Genomic DNA, 24,864 nt, shown 5'->3' on the forward strand with positions numbered 1-24,864 from the left:
TCTTTTCCTCCCTTTGCGCTCGCTGTCGCTCGCTGTGTCTCCCGCCGTGTCTTTACTCGGGTGTCCGTACACCTCGGCGCCGCGGCAACTGGCACGGGGGGAACGCCGGCACGCCCCCTGACACACCGCCGACATTCTCTTTTTTGTCTGCTCGTTTCGTACGAGTTTGCGTCGCCAGGTGTGGTTTCTCTTTCGGAGGAAAACGAATTCTCAGAGAGTCAGAACTGCGCAGGGCGGGTCGCTGAGCACCGAACTCGTTCAGCACCAGCACCGGCCTAGCAGGATCGGAGAGGCGACGACGAGTGAAGGCGGGCGGCCGCGGATGCTCGTTGCTCCGAGACAGCCGAACAAGTGGCCGCTAGATCTATCGACCCTGGGCGCCTCACTTTTTGTGTATCCAGGGCGGTGTTTGTTCGAAGCATTCGTTTGTCTAGATTATCTTTTCTTTCGCGGCTTTTTCCGTTCTTGCGGAGAACAGGGTGCTCGCCGAGCCACGTGCTAGCCCTCGATAGCCGCGCGGGAAGCAGAGGAAGGCGTCGTCCCGTGTGAGGCAAGCACCAGAGGAAAAAAAGTGTTTCGTGTGTTCAACCTTTCCTTGCGAAGTTGCTTTCTCGCTGACGCTTGTGCGTTTCTTGAAGATAATGTTTTCTGGGAACATCTGCCTTCTTCGTCCACGGAGGACATCCTGTTCCCCTGCCAGCGGGTGGCAGGTCCGTGAGGAAGCGGTTTTCTTTGTCCCACACAGTCCGTAACGCTTTCTCCTTCTTCGCCGACACTGGTTTTCCGACAATTCTTTTCTCTTCCGTCTCAGTCTCGTCCCTGTCTTCTTTGAGCGAACCGTGCCTCACGTGCCATTCCCGTGCCCGTCCTTGCATTCACACCCGCTACTATTTTTGACGACACAGTTGCCGAGCTTTCCCAGCGCGCACGTGGTCTGAAAAATGTGGGCTGAAGAGCATATGCGAGGAGCGCAGGCCTTCGCCTCGCCCGCGGCTTCTGGGGTGTACGAAGACCCTCGGTTTCGCCTCTTCGTGAACAAGTTGAGCAGCTCGTCCTCTCTCGGCGACGCGTGCATGTGCAGTGCGCCGAAGAGGAAGGAAGGCTTGTGTCCTATATGTGCGGCAGACGGCGCGTGGACGCAGGCCTCCCTCGCAGCTGACCCGGAGGGCGACGAACTCGAAGAGCTGGCGCGGTCGTTCCGGTGGCTGCAACTCACAGACGGCTCGCCATCTCTCGTGAAAAAGCGCAACGCCGACCAACCCGATGCGGTCGATGAAGGCGACACAGAGGAGAGTGGAAGGGACAGCGAAGAGCGCGCAGTGAAAAGAAGCGATGCAGAAGACGCGTTCGACGTGCTTGTGAGCTGCTGCATGCATTCGGACGCCACGCGGAAACGACCTGCGCTGAGAGTCGTGAGGAGAGGAGAGGGAAGTGGAGTCTGCTGCAGCAGAAGGCTCGAGGGCGACGAAACCGGAATGCCAGCGAAGGCGAAGGAGGCAAACACAGAGGAAAGGGAGACCCGGACAAGCGGACCCTTACAGAGAAGTAGCTCAATTCTCCAGACGCTGGCGTCACCCGAAAACAAACAGCGCAACACATGGTCGGCGACAGCGTGGTTTCCGACAACTGTACCCTGAGGAGAGAGAATAATTTACAATTACGACGCATATGTATGCATGTGTCTATGTATGCTTGAGGGCTAGCACGTGTGTGTCCACAGGGCAGGCGTCTGCCTACATTCATATGCGTGTTTTTTTTTTCCATATGTTGGCCCTTGTACGCATGCTTGTACGTACCTGCATATGGAGACCTGTGCCGCTTTTCAGGTCCGCAGGTAGGGCGGGGGGAACTTTCTCGGACTGCTGTGGAACTTTGTGTTCCACTTTCTCCACTGGAATTTTCCGTGGTCGACGATTGTAAAATGCGACATTGAGGGGGCTTGCTTTGGAAACGTCCGCTCACTCGTGGTAGTGTGTAGTTTTTTTTCACGGTTACCAGGCCCAGGCGCATTGGATGCCCATTTGTGCACATATGTGTCTAATGGCCAGAGTACGTATATACATATACATATACATTCAAATATATATATATATATGTACCAGTCCTATATCCTAGCGTTCACTTTCTCTCGCGGGTATATCACCACGTGCGTAACGATATGCAGCTGCATGTATAGATGGTGCGTGTGTCCATGTGCACCTAATCGTGTGCTCATATATAAAACTATATATGAAGCTACATGATAATTTGCATCCAAGTGCTGGGATGGCGAAGGTGTGGCTGCAGGCGACGGAGAGTTGAGTGGTGAATTCTTCCCTGGCGTGGTGACGGCTGGGAGCACCACGAGTTTTGAAACAGTAAATCAGTTTTGCATGGCGGTGAGCCTATCCTGAGTTTCGTCTTTCCCTTTTTTTGCTGGTCTGCGGTATCATGTTCTCTCCCGCGCTTTTTTTCAAAGGAGCATACGTAACAAGACGCTTCATTCTTCCTGTGTGCTCGCGTGCGTCTGAGCGCATCCGCATATACGCGTTTTGTCTCCTGCTCTTCATGCGGTTCCAAGTTCTTTTCCGCGAAAATTGTTTTTTGGGATTTCCCGGTGACATTTTCCTCACTAAGTGTCACATGCTGTACCTGCACCAACCGCAGATATGTTTCTTCTTGTCGCTAAGCTGCTGGGGCCAGCGAGCCTGACGCGCTGAATTTCCGTTCAACTATGTGTGTGTTTCTATGCGTTCACCGCGGGTGATACACGCGACCGGACGTCTATTGACGCGCAGAGAAAATCCTGTATGTTGCGGTCTGTTCGTGCACATCTATGCTTTTTCTCTCCCTCTACGCTGGCCTATCTGCCGAAAGGCGACTGGGTGGATGTTTGAGTGAGTCTGCAGTTCGAGTTCTTTGGTACATTTCCCGCGGTCCATTTTGCCGGTCAGGAACGGTCACTACCTCTCTTTGGACGTTTCTCTGAGATCTCTTGTGGATGGACAGACTTTTGTCAGTTGGCGCCTGCGAACGAATTCTGATGCACGACGAAGCGTCGCGCGCTGGCTGTCTGTGTCCGCAGGACTCGCCTCGAGAGAGAATCTGCCATGGCGACTGCTTCGCGAATCAGAGGATTGATTAAGCGGTTCTACAGGATCTGATGCGTTTGGCAGGAATTCATTATCAGTTGACCCTTTATCACAGGGCAGCATGCGTTGGAACGGACGCCTGTAGTCTGCCGGGCGCCAAGTCTACGAGCCTGTATTTATGAATATGTAGAGTCCATAGAAGGATGGGTATAGATGCATGCCTGCCCGCCGCAGTCCACTCCAAACTAAAGAAAGGGCGCGCTTGATGTGACACAAACGAGTGGGACGCTTTTTCACTCGATAGTGGACGCACAGCAGTCGAGAACGGTCGCCGGCATCTTGCACGTGAGGCGTAGGCGGTCTGTGGAGAGCGGTGCCGATTTGTAGTGACTGCGTGTGTGTTGGGTGTTTTTACGTGGCAGTTCAGCATTGGTACGAGTACATATCTGCTGGACAACCATGGATAGACCTCGTTAGATCTAGACAGGTGCGAATCAAGCTGAGATGCTGTCCACCGTGTACGGACCGCGCAACAGCCTGCCCCCAGATGAAGTGACAAGCGTTGTGGCCTTGCGCATATCATGGCAGAAGGCTGTGCTAGAGAAATATGAAGAAATCGCTGCGTGTGCACGACTGGCTCCACATGGGCGCATTTCCGTCGGAGGAAAGAATGCCGGCGCGCCGTGGACCCGGATACGTGGGCGGTGGTATCACACGTTTACGAATATCGGTCAAAGCGCCGACCTCGAAGCCCGGGCTAGCGTCAGAGACAGTGTCCAGTCTTTGGTGTTTGCAGTAAGCTTCTATCGGCGTCAGGTTACCCTATGTCTTCGACTTGCAGAGCAAGATTTCGGTCAAGACGCAAACGCTGGCGCCGCGTTCCTGCGCACGCGCGCATGCATTTTCTGCTCGGGTGTACATAGACGTCCCAAGGGGGGTGACTGTGGCAATTTCTGCCGGAGGACGCAAAGAGGAGACTAGAGCAGTTCTCTTTTTCCTCCTGTCGCCTTTTTCCTTGCAAGGGTAGCCTAAGGAGGAAGAATCTACCTCAATCAAACACCTCCACACTATTTCTCGCCAGAAAGGCAAAGCTGCCTGGGCGTCTGGGTGTGCGCGCCGTTTCCGGGGTTCACCCCCCAAGGGACGCTACACGTAGCACACGTTCGTGCAATAAAGCTGCCAGACTGAATGGTCTTTCGTGCATTTATGCGGTGAATCTGCAAATTTTCAGGATTTTTGTGTGTTTCTCCCCCAGTGAACAGTGAATCGGTGGACTGACAAACCCCCCGTTCGCTCCGTGTCTCCAGGCGTCCGCGGAGCACTCAGTGTCTTGCTTTTTCCGTGGCTTCTTCTCTTCTTCTCGTGGTGTTTTTGCTCCGTTCGAATGTCCGTTCTTTTGCCCGTCGTGGAGAGCTATCATTTGCCGATATCCCTTTTAGATCAGGGAGCAAACTCCTCCCCCCCGTGCGAGAGGCGGTTGTTCCGAATTGTCTCGTCCCAGCCGTTCTCTCCACGGTGTGTATGCAAGCGCGGGTAGATAGATATTCCTTTGCCTGTCAATCTCCTCCCTTTTTCATCCATTTTTCCGAAGGGCTTTCTGTTCCACGTTCTTGCCACTCTTCAACGCGTATACCTGCATTATTGCCGAGATCCATTCCCGTCTTGTGTCTCCTCCCCCTTTTTTCTCTTGGAGGGGCCGTTGCGTGGGTCGTCTTGCACGGGATCGTGTCTTCCCCGTGCCTCCTCGTCCTTCTCCTCCCTCTCTCTCTCCCGTCCGTGCGATGAGGGACTTTCGGTTTGTGGAGGCAGAGCAAGTGGCTCAGGCCCGCGAAGAAGGACCGGCGGCCTGCGGCGTCTCCGCAGTGTTGGTGGCAGCTGAGTACGAGCGAAGAAGGTTGACGCGCCCAGTTGGGCAGTCGCTCTTGGCCTGCGGCGACGCGAAGGCAGGACTGTCTTCGGAGGCCGCTATGCCTGCGAGCAGCACAGAGGGACAGAGGGGAATCCTGGGAGATGAGGTTGAAGCCGCCAGAGTCGCGGTCGCGTGGAAACAGTTCGGCGCCGCGAAGAGCTCTCAGACAACGTCTGGCGGTGTAGACTTGATGAGCAGGCAGACACGCATGACGAATCCAGTGCTCGCTCGAGAGGCGAGCCTCTACCCCGAGGAAGAGACCTACAGCGGCCAGGAAGAGGACGAAGACGAGGAGGAAGATGAAGAAGGTAGGCGAGGGCGAGAGCAGATGATAATAGATGTACACGGGGAACCAGAGAGGCCTGCGTACCGCGAAGAACCCGAAAAGGCAAGAGCCTTGTAGGGCTCGCCTTCGGGGCTCTGGTATATATTGGGCATGGGGGTATGAAGACTATGACTCTGACTCGCACCCGCAAGCAGCCCTTCGACAGGTCCTTCTCTAACGTCAGATGTTGGGGAAAATTCTTTTTCCGCAGCTCTTCTGATGTCTCTTTGTTTCGTGTTTCCCTGTGGGTCAGCGGAAGGAGAAAGGACGCGGCCTGTGTATCTACTCTTTGAGGAATACGAACCCGCTGGCTCGGGTTCGTATTCCTCTTAGTTGTCACCCGAGCGCAGTTTCCCGATGTCGGCACTTAGAAGCCGCAACAGGGAAGCAGCCACGCGAACGACTCTCAGTTGCGCAGGCGTCTTGTTTGCCACACGACTCTGAAGGGCCTGCCACGATGGGGGACCTCTCTCCGTCCCCCTCTTGCTCGCTGAGACCCGCTTCTCCTTCGGAATTCTTGTTTACAGGCGATGGAGAGGAGGAGGACGAGGAAGAGGAGGACGATAGCTACGAGGAAGACGACGAGCCGTCGCCTCTGCGGGCGCCGCCGCCGGGGCGAAGAAGTCCGCGGCCCTCGGCGAGTCTCTGCTTCGAGAGACAGCCTCTGCCGCGAGACGAGGACCCCGCTAACCCTGCGCCGCCTCCGCCGCGACGCGTTTCGCTATGGGGCAGTCTCTGTGAGTGCAGCCGAGAGGGGGACTCTCCATCAAAAGGAAGACTCACTGGGCAGCTGGCGCGACTGTGGCTCCGCTGCGTCCTTGCTCGCGTCGGCCTGCTCAGAAAGCTTCGAAAGAGTCTATCCATCAAAAGAAAGGGGCGCCGGCGACTTGAAAAGAGCCCTCCGTCCGTCGACGCTTTAAGGATTTTAGGTTCCACGGGCCTCCTGCATCTGCTGGACCACGTGGCTGTGGCATTCGAGGAGAGCATAGTTAGAAAGATAGACAGGTAGATAGATAGATATGGACAGACAGATAGATGTGGCATGTCTTTAGCGCGGGAAGGGGACCTTGTGGGTTCTGCGCGTGGCGTTTCGGCCAGCAAGTTGTGTGGATAGTCTGTGTGTGTGTGCTTTCTTTTTTCAGGGATTCACGCGCGGCGTTCGCTTCCTTTTTTCGGTTGCGACGGCGTGGACGGCTCGCTGCCGCCGACGCCCAAGCCTCCGGCCTACGATGGCGAGGAGCTGCAGCAGCTCGGCGCGTCCCTGCTGTCGTCGCTGGTGCCGTCTCAGTTTTTGAAGAAGGACGCAAGTCGCTTCCCCTCGCAAGTCGAGGCCCTCTGGAGAGAAGAGGGCAGCAGCGGCGGGACGGGCTCCAGCAGGGCCGCGCACGCGGGCAACGGCGCCGCGAGAGGAGAAAGCGAGGCGAGCCGACGGAGGACCTCTGCGCAGGACGGTGAGTGCGGAGCAATGCGAGAAATCCATCCGTTCCCGCCTTGGAGAGCCGAAAATGAACGGGAAAGGAAGCTGCTGCATGCAGATGCAGCGGCAGAAGGGTCCAGAGGCGTAACACAGCAGCGACAGCGGGGCAAGAAAGAAACGAGCCACGTGTATGTGTTCCTTTGTAGTAGAATGGAGGCAAAAAGAGAGAACGGCAGAGAAAGCAATCAGTCGCAGAGGACTGAAACAGAAAGCGGGAAAGAGCCAGAGATGCGTGGCCAGATGGTAGTCGAAGTGTCGATGCATCGCGCGTAGGTGCTCGGTGTGAGGTTTCATGGCATTCTCTTTTGCACTTTTCTTCTTCCTCTCTTCAGATCACGTCTCTCCTTCCTTCGCTCCCTACGGAGGGGCGTCTCCGCTGGAGTCCGCCGGGCTCCGGTCGCGCCTGAAGGGCGAGAGCTCTCAAAAGGGAGCCTCCTATGGAGTCGGCAGCATCCACGCTTATCGGGTCGGCGCCCTAGATGCTCCCGACGTCGCAGCCCTCCTGTGGGCCGCTGTGCGACGTCGCGCTTCGAAGTTTTTTCTCTTCTTTTCGCTCCTTTCTGTCGCGCTCTTCGCCGTGTATCGCCAGCTCTCGTGGCTGGGACGAGATCCGGAAGCCGCGTATCATGTAAGGCGTCCGCCAGTTGCTTCTTGAGGCCCCTCTCTCGCCTGGCTGTGCATCGTCCCAGTGCATATTTTTCGAGTGACCACGCGCAGGACAGCCACGCGCAAGGGCGGCGCTCTCTCCACTCTCTCCGTCGTGCAAACATAAAGAAAGAGAGATCCACGTCTCCGCAGATCCGAGTGTCTGTGGAAGTTAGTCGAGACCTCGCATCTTCAGTTCGGGTTTAGAGTCTCCGATGGAGCCCGTGGCCGCTCTCTCACCTTGGGGCGTTGTGTTTGGCAGGGCGAAGGCGGGTCTGGGGCTGCCGCGGCCGGTCGCGCGCCTTCAGGGGCCTCGGCGTGGCTTCTTGAGAAGGAGATGCAGAAGCTGAGGCGCGAGCTGGAGGAGGAAAGGGAGGCGCTGAGTGACTACCGCGAGCGCATGCAGCTGCAGCTGAAGAAGCACGTTAGCCACTTGACGGAGAAGGTTCAGCAGGAGCTCCAGTCTCTGCAGCACGCCGAGTTGAGCCACATGTTTGAGCGTCTGCAGAAAGAGGGGCTGGGCTCCAACGCCGACGAGGAAGACGAGGAAGCGAAGGACGAAAAGACGCAGCAACTCGCCTCGGACGTTGATGCGGTGCAAGTAAGGCAAACAAGCGGAGCTCCTCAGCCACCTCGCGCTCGTCGCTCTGCACGCCCACTTGCCTCTATACATGGATACGTACAAGCATGCATATGTATACATATATATGCACAGAGATATACATATATATAGACACTCATATCCGTATATCCTAGATATGTTTGTGTTTGTGGGTGTGCTTGGGCGTGGAAGCTCCATCTGGTGTATCGCGTGCGTGAACTGTGCGCGCTCGCTGGAGAGAGGAAACGAAGGGAGAGCGCATCGATCGGTTCGGGGTGCCGATGCGTGCGTCTAAGGCCATGTCTCAACATATCCACCGGGGAAAAGGAGGAAAGGCAGGCAAGGGCCGCAGACCCATGAGTCGTGGGCTGTGCATGCGGTTCTGTCTTGCCTTAGTCTGCGGTTCGAGGGCTCGAGAAGAGAAATGAAGAGCTGGAGATGTCTGTGCGGATTCTGCGGCTGAGTCTCGAGGAGCTTGCCAAAAAGCAGGAAGATGGTAAGTCTTCTGGAAGGCGCAAATCGAGGGCGGTTTCCTCGCGCGTAACCTCCTCGGGGCCTCACTTCGCAGGCCTTACCCCGCCAGGCGTTCGCGTGTGTGTGTCGTATACCTGCTGCGACGCCGCCTGGAGTTGAGGAACGTCCCTTTCGCAGGGGTCAGTGCACAGGTGCGCGTGCTTAGTTTGATCCGTTGGTTTTCTTGAGTGTGTCGTGGACTGCAGGCGCGACTCAGGCCCTTCTCACGCAAGACTTTGGACGCAAAGTCGAGGAACTGCACACACAGTGAGTCGGCTGCTCAAGACAGGACGCGCGTCGACTCTCGTTTGCGACAGTCGAGGGAGGCTCCCTTCCCCGTGAGGGCATCTCTTGCTCATGTTCGGCGCGTTGTCGCTTCCGCCGATCTCGGGCTGTGACCTGGCGCCAGAAGCGGCTCCAACTTGGCTTGTCTCCACTTTTTTTGCAGTCTTGTCGTGGAGGAGGAGCAGCAGATCGACTGGGCACTGGAGTCCTTGGGCGGGCGCATCGTCATCGCCGAGACGGCCCCCCCGCTGATGAAGCCGCCCTCCTGGTAAGCCAATCCACCGACGCCATGGAAGGGAAGGGGGGGGAGGGGAGGAGGGGCGCAGTCCTGCGCCACGTGTCCTTCTGTGTGTGCAGGAGAGGCGTCTTAGCGCCGATTTCTGTGCGGCTCCTGCCGCCTTCGAATCTGACTGTCTGTCTCTCGTCGCGAGTTCTCTCGTGGTGGGCTCCACGCGGCTTCCCGCCGTCGTGCGCGCGGCCCTTCATCGCCGCTGCGTGGTTCGCCCTTGTCGCTGTCTCTTCTGGTTTTCAGGGCCTCGACTGTCTCCGCGGCGATGTGGAGCCTCGTTCAGGGCGAAGAGGCCGACGAGGCCGCGGGCGCCGCGGGCTTCTGGGCGCACAAGCGCCCGGCGGTGATGCTGCAGCCCGACAGGCACGCCGGCAGCTGCTACGCGTTCCTCGGCGGACGCGGAAACGTGACGATTCAATTGCCGACAGCGGTAAGTGGCTGCGGGCGCGGGCGAGCACCGCACCACACACCCACGCGTTTATTTCTCCTTGCCACTCAGGTCTCTCAGCCATGGGGCTGCCTTCGTTGACGCCTTGCCCATCTTTGACGAGTGTTGGCTCTTCGGTGGCGTGTATATCATCGAGGCACACGCGTGTCTGTCGGCGCGGAGGAGTAAGTCGGTTGTCCAGAGTGTTTTTTCTTTTTTGGATTTCCGGCAATACTTTCTGCGTGGTGTCTGTGCAGGTGTATGTTACCTCTGTCGCCTTGGACGACGTAGCCTCGGAGTTGTTTACCGCCAGCGCGCCGCGGCGCTTCCGGGTGTGGGGTTTCGAAGACCCGCGGGCCGCTTCGTCGGCGTATGTTTTCTCGCCTTCGTCTGGAGGCTCCGCGCGGACTTCCTTCAGCGGCATCCGCGCGGGCGAGCGGCAGGCGGCGACTGAAAAACCTGCATGCGGAGTACTCGGTGCGGGGAAGATCTGCAGCTGGCTGTCGGCCGTGACGAGCTTCGTGAAGCCGGGAGAGAGGCAGGTCGCCAGGCGCGGGCCTGCAGCGGGGGGGGGGGCTCCGCAGCGTGTGTTCCTTGGCGAGTATGAAGTCACGCAGAGGAGAAAGCTCGTCCTCTTTGAGGTGAAGGAGCAACACCCCGTGCCCCTGCGGAAAATCCTGTTTGAGTTCGTCGACAACTTTGGTCATCCCTACACCTGCATCTACCGCCTCAGAGTCCACGGAGAAAAGGCCGTGCTGCAGACGAGAGAAGCAGAAAGCGCAAAGAGTCCGCGAGAAAACCTTTAGAGGCGTGAAAGGACCGACGGCGCGAGGGGAGGGGAGGGCGGAAACGCCCCTTTCCGCTGTCGGCGCAGGCGGCGAAGGTTGGCGGAATCTTTTGTCCATGGACGCCTACATATATAGGTGCGAGTAACCATATACTTTTGCTCTTTTGTGTACAGGTTTCGGGCAGTAGTCCTCTCTTCTGAGTGATGAAGGCAGATGGGGATTCGGCAGCACTCGCCAAAGGCAGTTTAAAGAACTATTTTTTCCTTTTGTCAAGGGCTCGTAGTCCAGCAGTGCCTTCCAGATGATCCGAGTTAGACATTGGCGGGGTCGCGAAGGCTCTATAAGCGTCTGTCAAGCGTCGATAGCCTCTGTAACAAAACAGATATATACATACATATATGTTCAAGCGTATTTGCTGGAGGATGCAAAGGGTTTTGCAGATGCCCACGTGCGTCTCCCCGTTTCGTAAGAGACGTGAGAGTCAAGCGTTCGACGCGGAGCGACTCGGTGGAGCGTTCCGTGTGAAGTGCCTTCGCCCTTTTTTGTGTCGTGAATGTTTGAAACCCAAAGAGAGTTTTCTTGTTCCACATTCGCCTCACAAAAGCCTGTAGAGGCTGCCTTGCGAACAGGCCCCTAGAGGCAAATCGCCTTGCCTGACCCGTGCCTCACTCTCCACTCGCTGTATTTTTCTGCTGGAACCCCCAGTCCCATCGAGGCGCAGACAGCAGAGCGGTCCGCACTACAGCGCGCAGAAAAACTTGTAGGCAAATGTTGGTTTTTCAAATATACGATCAATCGTTCAGCGTCGCATCTCATATCTAGAAGGGTCTCATCACAACCACGTCGTTGGGTGCGGCGCTTGTCGCCATGCTCCGAGGCGCACAGGAGGCTACTCGGGGGCTGTTGCGGAAGGAACGAGAAAACGGGGAGTGACTGAAATGCGATATATGCATACATGAAAGGAGGAAGCAGCCCTGAGACCCGCCGTGGCGAGCAGCGGGTGCGCGGGCTTGGAGAAGCTGGTCTATTTGGTCGAGAGAACGACAGAGCTGAGCGAAATTGTCTTCAGAGGATACACTCCGTGGCCTCGAGTGCGGGGAAATAAATAGGAGCCGCCCCTCCTTGACGCATAGACCCTCTGACTCGCGAAGAAAGTAGCTTGATGTCCGTAGATCTGGATCTTTTTCGAGTCGCCCTTGTTCACGCGTCCAGGACGGCGGGCAAGACTTTAGTGAACATGTCCACACTCAGCCGGTGCAGAATGGTGGTCTGTTTGTGCCGCTTGGGTCTGGAGCTTCATGTACCCCCCAGCCGCCCTGCGGTCCATGTTTTGCCTAGTGAAACAAGGGGTGTTCTGGGGCTTGACGCTATCGGCTTTTTGCAGACGGGTGCGCCATGAGCCGACCTGTAGTCCGGTCAACGCATCGTGTGCAGGCAGTGTATCATCAGTCATGGATCGAGGCGTATCCGGCCGAAACATGTGTTTGTATGTGATATAGGTCATACAGGTCCGTCAGTCGGCGTTCGGTCGTGTGCGTGACCTGCCTCCAATTGCTGTGCGTCTCTGAAGAACGAGTGGCGTCTCTCAGATCTCGGGCCGACCGCGAGAGGCAATATGGCATCTTTCAAAAATCACAGACTTCTGAGTTTTGCAAGCCAAGAGAGTTCCGCGGGGTCAGGAAAGGTCAGCGTCGTCTCCTGTTTCTTATATCTAACCGAAGCCCCGTGACAAACCTTTTTCGATGGTGCAGTCCGTGCGGCAGCGTCTCTCGCAGTCGATTCGGCGTGCGCGAGGTTGCATCGTCTTGGGAGCGTCTCCTCTCCCTCTAGCTCTCGTCGCTTCAAGGGCGATATGTTTTGTTTAGCTTTCTTCCGTGTCACGGGGAGGGGGAATTTGCTTTCGCTTCGTATTCGTGTCAGGATTGCTTTCGTAGGAAGGAACAGGGTGCCGCGCCGTCGTTTCTCTGCACGGGGTGGACGCGTGACTACTGCTAGTCTCTCCTCTCCTATTGTGGCATGTATAGAATTTGTGTCACGTAAGGCGCGTTTGGCGCGGTTTTCTTGACGAAAGGTTTGGAAGATTGGCCAGCGGGACAAGAGGCGTTCCCTTTGTTTTCCTGGGTTCCTTTCTGTGTACGCGTCGTTCGCTTGTGTTTCCCCTGTCGCTCAGTGGCGCTGCCTCCTTCCGCGATGTCTACTTTCAGCCAGGCCACTATTCTTTGGGCTGCCGCTCTGACCTTGTTTTTTTGTGTCGCGTCCCTCACTGTAGGCGGCGAGGAGGGGAGTGAAGGGAGCCGGGGCTCCCTAGATTTCTCTTTTTAATTTTTCGTTCTTCGAGAGACAGAAAGATGGCGTTTCGCGCAAGTCGGTGCCTCGCGGCGACGGTCGTCGTCGCTCTTGCGGCTGGACTGCACCTCAGCTTTTTTGTGCCGTCCACGTTTCTCTCTCCACGGAGGCGCTTGCTGCTTTTCTGCCTCTATGTTTCGCTTTTTCTCTTTGTCTTCGTCTCCGCTCCTTCCCTCGAAACCGCTCGCCTGCTCTCTGCACGCGCGGCGGAGGAGCCGAATGCCGCCGCCGCTGCCGCCGAGCCTGATGACGACGCGTATGCTGAGGGTTCAGAACTCTTTGCCGACCTGCAATCGGCGCCCGAAACTCACAGCGAGGGCTCTACAGAGTTCAGGGTCCGCATGCAGGAAGTGATGACCCAGGCTGGAGACATCACAGACCAGTAAGTCCGAACGGAGTGGAGGCATGAGACGCAGAGATCAGCAGGCTACCCGTTGGCCTCTAGAGCTTGTTCAGGGGTTCGCAGTCTCAGGGGTCTGGCCTTCCTCGCGTCGTGATCTCTTTCTCTGCGCCGCACAAGTTTCTTTTCGAATACTGCAACGCCGTGGAAGCCGTGCGCACACACGCTTTCTATGGAGCTATGTTTCGGCGCGCGTGGCTGCAATCCGTACCCGGCGGGTAGGATTTGTCTGATGGAACATGGAAACGACTCCTTGTGTTGCCCGGCGTCCGCAGATTCATGGTGGAGATCGCGTCCCTCACTGCGCAGATAGACACGCTTCGCATGGAGGTCAACAACGCCAAAGGCGAATTGAATCGGCTCAATGAGCTCTTCGACGACAAAACTGAAAAGACGCTTCGCATGATCGGCGAGCGCATCGGTGAGTCAAGCAGAAGAACGGGGCAAGGCAGCAGCCGAGGGAGGAGGGGAGCGCCGCGTGCGCATGCCTGCACTCGCGTGCATGCGTGAACGCTTCTTGCTGGTGATGTCCAGACGCGGGTATGGCCGTGGTGTCTGTGTATCGCCATGTGTCGGGACTTCCGCGTGTGAAATCCCTGTCTATAATGCGGTGGTATTGCATTATTTATAAGTCTGCATGCAGAGGTGGGGGGTGGCGAGGAAGGCTTCTGGCTGAGATACACATATGCAGAGGCTCAGACACAAACGCGTGTGCGGTGTTTCGACTTCGAGTGATTCTCGATCTAGGGGAACTCATCGCGCTGTACGGTCAACGGGTGTAGATCTGGTGAAATGGAGATCCCATGGCTTGTGTCTACATCTGGAGTCGTCTCGGCAGAGGGGTGTCTAAGGCCGTTCGTGTGTTTTTCGGTTCGCAATGTGCGCTTCCTCAGAGGAGTTTAGCAGTGACCTGGAGCAGCTGGAGGCGGATTTGAGCGAGCAGCTGAAACCAGGAACTGGGATTGTGTTCAAGCGACTCGAGGAACTGCGTACGCAGCTTCTCAAGAGCCGCGCCGAGGCGGAAAGTCATTTTCATTCCGAGGCGTACAGCCTCATGCGCCAGGTCGACACGTGCAGCGCCAGAGTGGACGAACTCACCCGCGTAAGACTTCTCTTATAGAAAGGAGATTTTTTACAGTGTACTGGAGGTTGGTGCAGGCCTAGTCTCGTCTTGGCGGGGTGCAGATGCCGGATCGTTGGCTGCAGACCGCAGAGGTGAGTTTCGTGGGGGCGTGTATGCATTCCGGGAGGTTTTTGCGGGCTTTTTTTTCCCTGTGTCAGGTCTATTTTGACCTGCGGAATCGGACCGACTTGGAGACCACCGACATGGATGCACGGATGATTAAGGCGCGGCACGAGCTGGAAGATCTTGTGCAGCAGCGTGTGGCAGTTTTGGCTGCCTCGGAGCAGCGCATCACTGCGGAGGCTGTGAAGCGGCTGGTGGAGTTGCTGAAGAATTTGCGCCTGGAAGAAAACATGCTGCAGGACATCGTCAGGAGTATTCAGCGTCAGTTTTTGGAGCCGTCGACCGTCGTGGGGAGACACGCGCACCGGGAAAAGGGCGCGACGTTTATCGACCTCAGCAGCTCCTTCGCGGACAGCAAAATCGAGAAGGTGTGCGTGGTCATGACGCACCACGTGCAGCAACTTCTTCCAGGGAAGATTGTGATTCCCATTTTCATTCACATCGTGCCGCCCGTGTCGCGTCTGAGTCAGCCAAACAACACGCGGGGACGGAAGGTCTTCAGCGGCCTGGGGGGGGCCCGTGCGCTCTTGGCGTCGCTGAAGCTGGCGCCACTCGGCAAGGCGGACGAAAGCGACATGCCAGACGATGCACAGTCTGGAGTCGACGAGCCGTCAGACATGGTCATCCCTGATGAGCAGATTATTGCTGCCGGCGCCGCGCAGTGGCTGCAAGAACGCCAGGCCTTTGGCGCGCGCTCGGATCACTACGTGGTCGTGCGGGTTCACGGGTTGCTGATGGAGTACTACACCGTCCCCACCCTGCAGTACCAGCAATTCAGTTACGCGCGACCGAAGAACATTTCTGTCGCGCGGCCTGAGCACTTCGCTGAGAGACTGGAAGAAGTGATGCACAGCAAACTACGCGTTCTCGAGGCTGCTTTAGACAAGGACACGTTCTTACTCATTGGGTATCTGGGTGAAGCGACGGGACACGTTGTGCAGCCGCGGGCGTCGCTCCTGCAGACGGCCAACCGGGTTGCTGCCGCGCGAAGCCTTGAGCAGGATGTGACGTCTTCGAGTGTAGGTGTGTATTCCCGTGTCAAGCAATTCAAACATCAGCTGCGGTTCATTGATGATCTGGCGAACATCTACGCCCGGTTATATAAGAAAAACTTGGCGACGAGGGCCGTCCTACAGGGGGACGAGATCGAGGTCGTCGTCGTTGTTGGAGGCAAGGCAGCTGGTGTAGGAAAGATTACGGCTGAGATGCCCCCATGTCGAGAGGACGATCCGTTTTTCCGGCAGGCGTTTACAGTTCTGTCAATGAACTTGACAGCCGTCACTCAGCAGATCTTCGCGTTCCCCAGTGACATGTTGCTGGCGAAGGCCCTTTCGGGGCTGGTATCGGGTATAGAAGGCGGTGTTGCCGGTTACACTGAAGAGAGTAGCACAGGAAGATCCTCAGGAGTGCAATCAGCGTGTGGGGCAATCATATCCACCAGCGGTCTCGCCAAGCGGGTGTGGCGGCAGCAAGTGTTGAGGGCGTCGCTGTCGGTTATGCGGAAGAGTACACCGGCAGAGAAGGGTGGTGGCGGCAAGGAAGAGACGCCGCGTGCGCTGACGGAGGTCCCGGTTGTGAAGGGTAGTATTCGGGATGCCGTCGAAGCGAATCTGGAACTAGGATACTTGGATCTGCCAGCGTACATCATGGAAGCAATTGTGCGGGTCATGAGGGATCGGCTCGAATTCGTTTCCCGAGGATATACATTTTACGTAATTGTCAACGTGAGCGAGTAAACAGAACTGCGTATGGCGTCTCGCTCGCTCTGTGTAAATGTTCAACCAAGATGTAAGTATACGTTACATCTTCAAGCGCTGTCGTTGCCATCTGACAAAAGTTGGCCTCGTAAAAATAGCGCTGCGCTGCCGAAAGGATATTGGTGCATGCCTTTTCTCAGAGGCAAGGTGATGCTCCGCATACACGCATGTCACAAAAACATTATAGTTGCTAGAATACTGAAGATGACTCCGGTTACGAGATACAGACAATCAAGTTCTTTATGATTGCAGTACACCGCCACCCCACTGGACTGCTAAAGACAGCTAAAAGTGTTGGACTTCAATATCACGGTAATCATGTTTGCCTGGAAGCTGGAAGACGGAATCGTTATTAAGCGCGAGGTAGTCCTGGACACTGAATCCATGAGCGTGAACACTGGATGTCACCATGGTTATAGTTACGGTACATATATAGAAGCTATTTTGCAGAATATTTCCGTGCCGCATTTTTTCTGTAGCACATTATAAGCAGCGCAGGTGTGTATCCGTTTGTTCAACACCACCATCTAGGTAAGAGTCAAAATCCACTCGCATGCTAGCAGTGGAGGCGACGCAGTAGGTAATTGACGGCTATGGATCGGTTGGAAGCTCGCGCACCATAGACGGCACCCTCGGTTGTCTCTCTGTGGCAAACACTCAACCATACAGCTCAGCAGCAGCCATCTGCGTCACATTGTTTATTGTATTCGCCACACATCATCAGCTTCCGGGAGAGACAGTTCAATTCTTGCGAATTGGCTTCGCAGTGCTGCCCGCCGCGTGGCACTGCAGTGATAAAGCGGTGTAGACAGTTGAACGGCAACGGCGCGCGCTCTAGCGAGAAACCATCAGACGTTGATCTTCTTCTTTTGCCACCAGGGCGTACGCAGGTGGGTGTAGAGAAGGCAAGAACAACGAGCACTCTAGCGTTCGATCAAAGCAGGCGGCACGAACTGCTACAGTATTTCCGTTCCCTACGACTTGTACACAGTCATGCTAAAGTGCCACACTCAGTTACGGTCCCCCGTATTCACGCTCAGATACGTGTCGTGACGTCGGGACAGGTTCCGATTCGAAACCACCCTTTTTCTCGTCCAGCGGACCTGAGGAGCTGTCGACATGTCGCCAAAGGAGAAACGGTGTATTTGTGTCTGATGTGAAATGACTGAGAAGCATTCTTATTCACTCTTCCACGCTAACGGATGAGCACGCTGATGTCGACTGGCTTGGCACTCCTACCAGCAACACAGAAGATAGATTGACCCGTATAAACGTAGTCTTTGTGTCGACGGCCACCACGGGCGCGTCCAACCCGGTGGTCCTTCGTTCGAGGCTGCCATTTAGCACGATGATGCGGTGTCCTCTGAAATCACCAGTGATATGCTGAGGCGCTCAAGCTTCATGAGACGCAGTAGTGGTCTCTTCCACAACGGTGGAACCCGACACTGCTGTTAGCGGAAAGGGGAGGGGCGGTGCCTGAGCGCTGGTACGTATCGCGATTGTTGACACATACGCAGCACTGGCAGAGTTGCAATTCGCCTTAACATTCATACAGTGGCGGCCCCCAGCCATTTTCATCTGCTGGTTGATCTAGAGTTCGAACCGGTAGACCGCCTTGCGACCGTCTGAAAGCATCCATGTCGAAGGCTCCTTTTTCATTCAGTGGCACACCTGGGTGAGGATGCAAAGGAGGAAACAGAAGAAAAAAGTTGCGATGGCTCTTGAAGGCTTCGAGGGTCATTGGTCCGCGTCTTGTTAGGACAAGGGGCTCGGTTCGGTCTCCAGCAAAAAGAACTCTTCCAATGCGGGGCGGTTCCGTCACCATGGTGGGAGTGACGGCCTGTATTCCTGCTCCGAGAGCTGGACCTTGGTCACCATGCGTGACACCTGAAAACGCATAGCGCTCCGGCTGCTTAGACGGGGAAGGAAGGTCGATTCCCGCGGTCTGGTCGGCATGTGGTGACTGGGGTGGACCAGTAGACACTGTGGATGTTTGACGCAGATCTTCTGGACGGGCTGCCATAAAAGGGCCCGCTTCTGAGATCGCAAAAGGTGCTCCTAATGGAGCTTTCGGTCCTGGTGCGGCCATTGTCAATTTATGACGAACTGTCGACCCTTTTGCAAGGAAGGTCCCGCATGACAGGTGAGGCTGCGTTACCTTAGCGTGGTGGATGCCAGCCGGCACAGCAGAAAGGCACTACGGCCAAACGAGTGAAAAAGACGCACCGACACAAATGCGGCACGAGTACATGGTTTCGACACCGCCGTCTTGGCCTAGCAAGACGTGAAGAGAGAAAAGAGGCATCTCCGCGTTTCACGAATGCGGAGAGCTCCTGTAATCCTGGCGCCGGGCCACTGCTCCCACGTTTCGGTGGATGAATCGTACGAATTTGTCCTGCAGCGTGAAAAACATCTACCGCTATCTACACATCGTCGTGCTTCGACATACATAGCCCTCAACATCGCTATCGCTTCCCCGGCTGTGTGCGCCGCCACGCAGATCAAATGAGACGAGGTGGCGCCGCATGACGTCACTCGACGACTAGGTGCGCAGAGACGCGTCACGGTTTCGAATCCGAGCCAACCAGCAAATGTCTTTGCATCCAGCTTGCCGAGAGCACTTCGGTGTCTCATTCCAACAAGCTAAACTAAACTAACTCCTCCATTGCATGATGGCCCTCGTGCAGGTTGACAGCACTGTAAGTTTGTTGCCTATGGCGAAGTCTAGCATTTGATGGGATTAGCGTCTCCACAGGGTGGGTTGCACAGGAAGGCGAAAACACAGATGTGTAGTGAAAGAATTGCTTATTGATCTATGTGTGCGGTAATTGAGTATCTCAAGTATGTCAGCAGGGCAGTCGTGTTAAACATGCCGTCACGGTCCAGGCCCGTCACAGCCATGTGGCTCCTTCGGTCTGACAGCATCATCCCTCCGCGCGCAGGGTACCGCATACAAAATCGGAAGGGAAGGGGGATAGTATCGTCTACAGGTTTAGCCACTTCCTTGTGCCACTACAGGAGCGCGCCAGCACATCGATGTGCACGCGTCCGTGGAGTGGTCTTGAGCAAAGGGGGCAATCATACTCCGGCTTGTGTGGGAAATCAACCAGTCGCGCTACCGTATTGACGGTGTGTGCGACGGAGGCGGGGGAGCACCGTCCATGCGTGTTCTCGGCCAACTTTCCTTTCTGGGACGCAGGTTCACGCATACGACTCTGCGTAAGGTGCGGTATTATTATCGGCTACCCGTACCTCTGGCACCCTCATGCTCAGGTCGGCGGCTGACGGAACCGCGGATGCATACGCCTGTTCTGCAGAGGTCTTCCACTGAGTCCCTGGTCTCCGAAACTGCTGCTATGATTCCTGAGCTTGAAAGTAAATAGTAACCTGCCAATACTCACTCCAGTAGACTTAGGGAAATTTATTGTAGGCGGCAGGGACACACCTGCAGGTAGTGAAGGCAAAGCGGAGCAGTATCTGTTCAGTGCAAGGTAAGGGAGGAGCAGGAGAAGGTTCTGTGAAGGTGTATTTCGGGTTGTCATACGTGTGTGACGTAGAAGGCCAGGTACGATATCCACGGCTTCCTGCGCGTTAGAGCAGGTTGCACTCACCTGGGGGGCTAGCATACACTCAGTCCGCTACTGTTGAGGTGCAGTTGTGCATTGGTTGTTCTGTTAATTTGATGCTATCCTGTATCATTTTAAAACCATACTACGCTAGTGAAGCATATTTTCCAATCGCTCGCTTACATAGAGTGGAATTCATACTGCTGCACTGCCTCCAGGCGACAGCATGTTTTCCACGGCGATATTGTGGTCCTGCATGCAGCCCCCTGTTGCCTCTCTTGCTCTTAGAAGGTAAAACAAGTGGTGTGCCCCGGTCCTAACGCCAGCGTTCGTGTCTCGTCTCGCGTTTGTAACACCCCGTCGGATAGCTGGCGTGCTATTCACTAGTAAACCAACAGCAACAGTGCGTGGGTCCCCAAGGTACTCCAGAGAGCAAGCCTATATTTGCCATGCCCTGCCGCGGACTACTACTTTATTTGGCGCCATAAGATTTCGGACAAGGTCACGTGAGTTTTCTGTTTATGTAGAAGGCTCACAGGACCTGGCGGCCGCCTTCTTCTGATGTCTCGTTTCTCCACAAAGACGTCACAGTCCGGTCTGCGCCCTCCAAGCTGCCAATGAAGGCGGCCGCGGTTATCGGGCTAGGCAGTCACATGTAGAGCCGCTGAATCTATTAGTAAACGAGCTCGGAAAATAACTTTGCCCTCACTAGCCCGTTTTCTGGCGACTCTGTCATGTGAGGAGATTTACGCTGTATCACATCACTGCGCTCGTATCCGCGCTCATCTGGCGACCGAAGAAAATACAAAACGCTAAGTCTACTTTCTCTTATTGGGTTGACACCCTAGATAAGATGCAAAATCCTAGTGTCACGAACTGCCGCCGGTCACCAAGTCACCATGATTACATTGTGCCTTCCGCTCCCATCGATCTGTCATTTCGGAACTACAAATCGCCCACTGATATACTGCCGGAGCATGCGACAACCGCAGGAAAAGGAAATTCTCCTTGTAGTTCTTCCGAGCAAGCGACTCGGAAAACCTCTCCTCCATCAGGTTTCCCCCCGCAGCCTGCGCGACCCACGTTTATAATCGCACTCGCGTTCAACAACGGCGAATGGCCATCTTGCGCCCTTGCCGGGTCGCCGGAAAACATCTCGCGCAAGAAAAATGAACCCCAGTTCCGGGTGACTTTTTCCGAGGCTGAGACGAGCCTCGGTGGCCAATGTTTGACCCAGTCCACGCCACTTGTCTCGGCGTCCGACCCTCGCTCACTCTGGGCACACGCGTTTTCGGAACCGCAGTCGTCGCAGCATTATTTCTCTTCCTGTTTACCTCATCCATCAGGTTTTAGGTCCTCCGTGTGTTTATCGAGGCACAGTAGCACTGTATCGCTTTGCACGCAGCCGAAGAATGGTTTTGAAGGGACTGTCCTAGACTTGCACAGTCCCGGAAAAATTCACGTGAAACTGACTGTAACTGCCGTCAGGCTTTGTAACAATCAAATGACTTCTCTGGAGGAGCTGGTCCCTGCGTTGTGCCGGATCATGCCGACACCAAAAAGCAATTTGCAATGGCTAGATCTTGCATTCAATCAGCTCGTGGCGGTCCACCCAGTTCTACAGCAGCTTTCAGAACTTCGGACTCTCTATTTGCATTGCAATCTTATTGCAAATTATACCTGTCTTCTGCCTCTGAAGGGTATGCCGAAACTGAGGACATTAACACTCATGGGGAATCCTGTCGAAGTAGAGGACTACAGCAAGTACAGGTCAGTCTGCTAAACAACACATCGTTCTCGCCGGCTTCACGCTGTGGTATCATTCCATTCTCTGCTTCGAGTACAGATTCTGATACTCGAATCGGTGGCCATAGACACACCTGTGTGAATCCAGAAAAACTTGAATGACAGCCGTTCGCTCGCCTGCACTGAGGTGCCACAAGCCTGAAACCCACTGTAGCTCATGAATCGCACGCCACTGCAGCATGATCAGTTTTTTCCAGTTCACCCTCACCCCGCTATGTGGTTTTACAATCATCTTAATTCCTCTTCTACTCTCAGAATCGCAATACTTGCTGCGTTGCCACGGCTCAAGTCGTTAGACCATACCGCTGTCAGTGACGACGAGGTCGCCGCTGCTGAGCATTTCCGGCATCACCAAGCACTGAAGAGGCAGAAAGGGATTAATGACAAGAGGTCGGAAGAGTGGTATTCGATGTATTAAGGTATTCGGCACCGCAAGTCTGCCGCAAGTCTGCCGCAAGTCTGCGCAGAGCGCGTGTGCTTATGCGTACGATTGTTTAGCCACGCGAGGGGACGTTTAAAGGGAGCCACACTTTCGTTTGGCGCTCGAAAAAAAAATTGCAGCAACGTTATCACATGACACACTCCATCTAACTCTCCAAATGAAGTCTGCAATGTGACGTAACAGTAAACCGAACTGCAGCAGATCCAATTTTGGATTAACGGCGTGGATATATACCGTGTATTCCTCTTGCCAAACACATTTTTTTCCTCGCCAGACCCGTTGGTGCAGATCCACGTTCTGAGAAGCGGGCACCCGACTAGCACTCAAACGAAATTCCCACTACACTGACACCATAATAAAGACTGTAACGCCACGTCGAAGCGACATCCACTATCCTGCCCGGCAGGCTGCAACATAGCGCTCTCATGGTCTTCTCAGTCCGCAGTGAAAAAAACCCAGAGGTTCAAGGCGTCGCATGGACTCTGTTCAGTTTCGGGTTAGACATACTCTGATCAGGCGAACCCACTACGCGTTGTTTGTAAGTCTCCCACGAAAGCAGCGCCAGATTCCCTTCAGAAAACCGCAGCCACAGCTAGAGCAACAAAGAAGATCCGAGGCTCTCGGGAGGCGGTGTCATTACTGCTTATTTCATCGCCATGAACTTCATCAGGGACTGGACCTGATCTTGCCAGCTCTCACGCTCGGACGGGGTCTTGAAGCTGCAAACGCAAATTGCACGAAAGCATAATGCGATAAAGCATCAGGACATCACCGTCACCGGCTATCCCCCGCATAGGCGTCTCGCATTTTTCCACCGCATTGTTCCACGTCCTTGTATAGAATACTCAAATAACCCATTTCGAAGCGCTCGCTAAAAGCGTGCGGTTGCCGGGGTCATCATATGAGTCCCCGCACTGAGCAGCGCCAAAACTAAAGGCCCTTTCTCCACAGCAAGCAACTGCGAGTGCGCCCGAAATGAGACTTACGTGAAGTTATACGTCGACGGCTGTGGGTTATTGACGGTGATCACCAGCGCCTTCGTGTTGTCAGCTTGAGATTTGACGGACGTAATCTGGTAACAACACGGGAAATTCCGCGGCAAATGTGAAAACGTCTCGCCGCCGAAAAGTGGCACAGCGGATGCCTCAGAGACTGTCTCCGACAGAGTTTCGAGGAAGCCACGAAGCTCTGGTGCGAGGGCAATGAACAACATCGTGACATGTTTGCATCTTTCACCTGATTCCTTAGCGGATCACCGGCGTCTTGGCACTCTGCGCCTGTAAGTATCCTGCAGCGTGTGTGGCTGGCAAGGCAGACGCCGCCTGGACACTCCAAACTCCCATGACCGGTCACCGCTACACTACAGGAACCGTAAGAAGTACAGCGCGTCCTCACCTTGTCCACCGGGAAGAATCCAGAGGGTTTTTTTCTGTCTTGCGGTCCGCTAGCAGATTTGCCCTTGAACCACTGGATCTGTTCTCCATCTTTGCTGCACGTCACCTTCACTGTCTCGGAAAAGAGATGCGTTTTCAGCTTGACCACCTTCGTGAGCGCACGCCTGTACTGCATGACCTTTTTCATACGGATGTCGCTCGCACTGACCTGAAAGATACGCAGGTACCCCGCACCGAAAGTGCGAAGCACGTGTGCGCGGAATATTGCACCAGCGTCGAAATAAAACCACTGCACTCTTGCAAAACCGCAATACAACATCCTGACCGCTCCTACTCCACAGCAACAACCTCGTGTGCCTGCAGGTCTTCATAACTGAAGTGTCGCGTGCAATGGTGAATGGAGCAACCTACCGCGTCGTTGTCCTCCGACTCCGTCTCATCAGACAATTCTTCCATGCTTGAAATTTCTGTGTCACTCTTCCTCGATTTCGAGCTATACGTCTGACGCCGTCGCGAGGGGCGTTCCACAGCTGCGGGAGGCGCTGGTCCAGGAGATGCCGGTGCAGCCTGCTGAAAAATGACACCGTAGTGCATGTCGGGTGGACGTGTTGCTTTCCACACGTTAACAAGCTTCAGCGGAAACTGCGCATCTCGTCTGCGAAGAGTTTGGCTTTTCACGTGGCAAAAGGCACGAAGGCATAGATTCGCAAGCGGTTGATGCTTCTAAGTGGACCCAAAAATGCTAGACTGCGCATCGTTGCTACAAAATAGCAGTGCTACGCCAGGTCGCCGGCTTCAGCGCTGGACTATCATGTCCCACGTCCCCGGACGACACATCCTGTACCTCGGTCCTGCCCCTGTCGAAATACATGGGTTTAACATCTCTATGATAACGATGGTTCATCTAAGGATGGGCGTCAGAGTTTGTGGTTCAAGATGTATTACTGCTGTGTGCCGAGAAATGCCGCCACATTCGAGACCCTTTCTTCATCGCCCGAAACTGAACACCGACTCGCTGCAGCTCCTCACAAAATACGTGTGCCATCCTAACAAAACCCACTGTGGTGGCGAACGCGCTTCCTGGCGCTGGAGTTGGACTCGTTGTTCCCGCTGTTGTCGACTGAGTAGAAGCTGTCGACGCGCTCGAAGTGGCTTCAATAATGCCGCTCGGATAGCCCAGGGTGTTTTGCTTTATTTGTAGAAGTGGGCCATCTGGGGTACGTTTCCCCCACCTCTCGAAGCAGCTCATAGTGTTCCCCATCATACAAACAGCCTGGAAGAAGACGAACAGAGTGTCAGCACACCTTCGTCTGTGGCGCTTTCGCGACGCTCCAGAGAAAAGCTGCCCTCTCTCACGAAGTGCCAGCAGCAACTACTTCGCACAATTAACCAGTGGAAACCAGGTATCAGTGGTCACGAAACTCGAATGGGAGAAAAGCTTGACAACCTCACAGAAGGAAGAAAGCTGCCAGGGAAAACCTCTCTCGCGCAACTAGCCAAAACGACGGCGGATGCGTCTGCTTTCCCGTACACTCGTTGAACGGCGTACGTGATGTGACCATAGAGTTCGTTTGTCA

General features: G+C 55.2%; 6 protein-coding genes across 6 annotated transcripts; 4 read left to right on the forward strand and 2 right to left on the reverse strand.

The window, feature by feature from the left end:
* Positions 1–941: 941 nt before the first annotated feature.
* Positions 942–1,637, forward strand: BESB_003600 (uncharacterized protein; the record flags this gene model as incomplete). Its single annotated transcript, XM_029359115.1, has 1 exon — positions 942–1,637. One exon carries the CDS (start codon positions 942–944, stop codon positions 1,635–1,637), a length of 696 nt encoding a protein of 231 aa, XP_029222028.1.
* Positions 1,638–4,852: 3,215 nt separating this feature from the next.
* BESB_003610 (Sad1 / UNC family C-protein) lies at positions 4,853–10,348 on the forward strand (the record flags this gene model as incomplete). Its single annotated transcript, XM_029359116.1, has 10 exons — positions 4,853–5,288; positions 5,833–6,042; positions 6,448–6,756; positions 7,115–7,410; positions 7,690–8,028; positions 8,425–8,524; positions 8,748–8,808; positions 8,990–9,094; positions 9,359–9,545; positions 9,800–10,348. 10 exons carry the CDS (start codon positions 4,853–4,855, stop codon positions 10,346–10,348), a joined length of 2,592 nt encoding a protein of 863 aa, XP_029222029.1.
* Positions 10,349–12,678: 2,330 nt separating this feature from the next.
* Positions 12,679–16,058, forward strand: BESB_003620 (uncharacterized protein; the record flags this gene model as incomplete). The annotated part of the gene is made up of 4 exons (XM_029359117.1): positions 12,679–13,058; positions 13,352–13,497; positions 13,970–14,178; positions 14,358–16,058. The coding sequence occupies 4 exons, from the start codon at positions 12,679–12,681 to the stop codon at positions 16,056–16,058; spliced, it is 2,436 nt and encodes an 811-aa protein (XP_029222030.1).
* A 1,561-nt stretch (positions 16,059–17,619) lies between these two features.
* BESB_003630 (alveolin domain containing intermediate filament IMC3) lies at positions 17,620–18,102 on the reverse strand (the record flags this gene model as incomplete). The annotated part of the gene is made up of 1 exon (XM_029359118.1): positions 17,620–18,102. The coding sequence occupies one exon, from the start codon at positions 18,100–18,102 to the stop codon at positions 17,620–17,622; it is 483 nt and encodes a 160-aa protein (XP_029222031.1).
* Positions 18,103–20,498: 2,396 nt separating this feature from the next.
* Positions 20,499–21,869, forward strand: BESB_003640 (leucine rich repeat-containing protein; the record flags this gene model as incomplete). Its single annotated transcript, XM_029359119.1, has 2 exons — positions 20,499–21,415; positions 21,707–21,869. 2 exons carry the CDS (start codon positions 20,499–20,501, stop codon positions 21,867–21,869), a joined length of 1,080 nt encoding a protein of 359 aa, XP_029222032.1.
* A 667-nt stretch (positions 21,870–22,536) lies between these two features.
* Positions 22,537–24,548, reverse strand: BESB_003650 (uncharacterized protein; the record flags this gene model as incomplete). Its single annotated transcript, XM_029359120.1, has 5 exons — positions 22,537–22,612; positions 22,880–22,965; positions 23,289–23,495; positions 23,699–23,817; positions 24,344–24,548. 5 exons carry the CDS (start codon positions 24,546–24,548, stop codon positions 22,537–22,539), a joined length of 693 nt encoding a protein of 230 aa, XP_029222033.1.
* Between the last annotated feature and the right edge of the window lie 316 nt (positions 24,549–24,864).

This window comes from Besnoitia besnoiti, chromosome I (assembly GCF_002563875.1).
Source record: "Besnoitia besnoiti strain Bb-Ger1 chromosome I, whole genome shotgun sequence".
Lineage (NCBI taxonomy): Eukaryota > Apicomplexa > Conoidasida > Eucoccidiorida > Sarcocystidae > Besnoitia > Besnoitia besnoiti.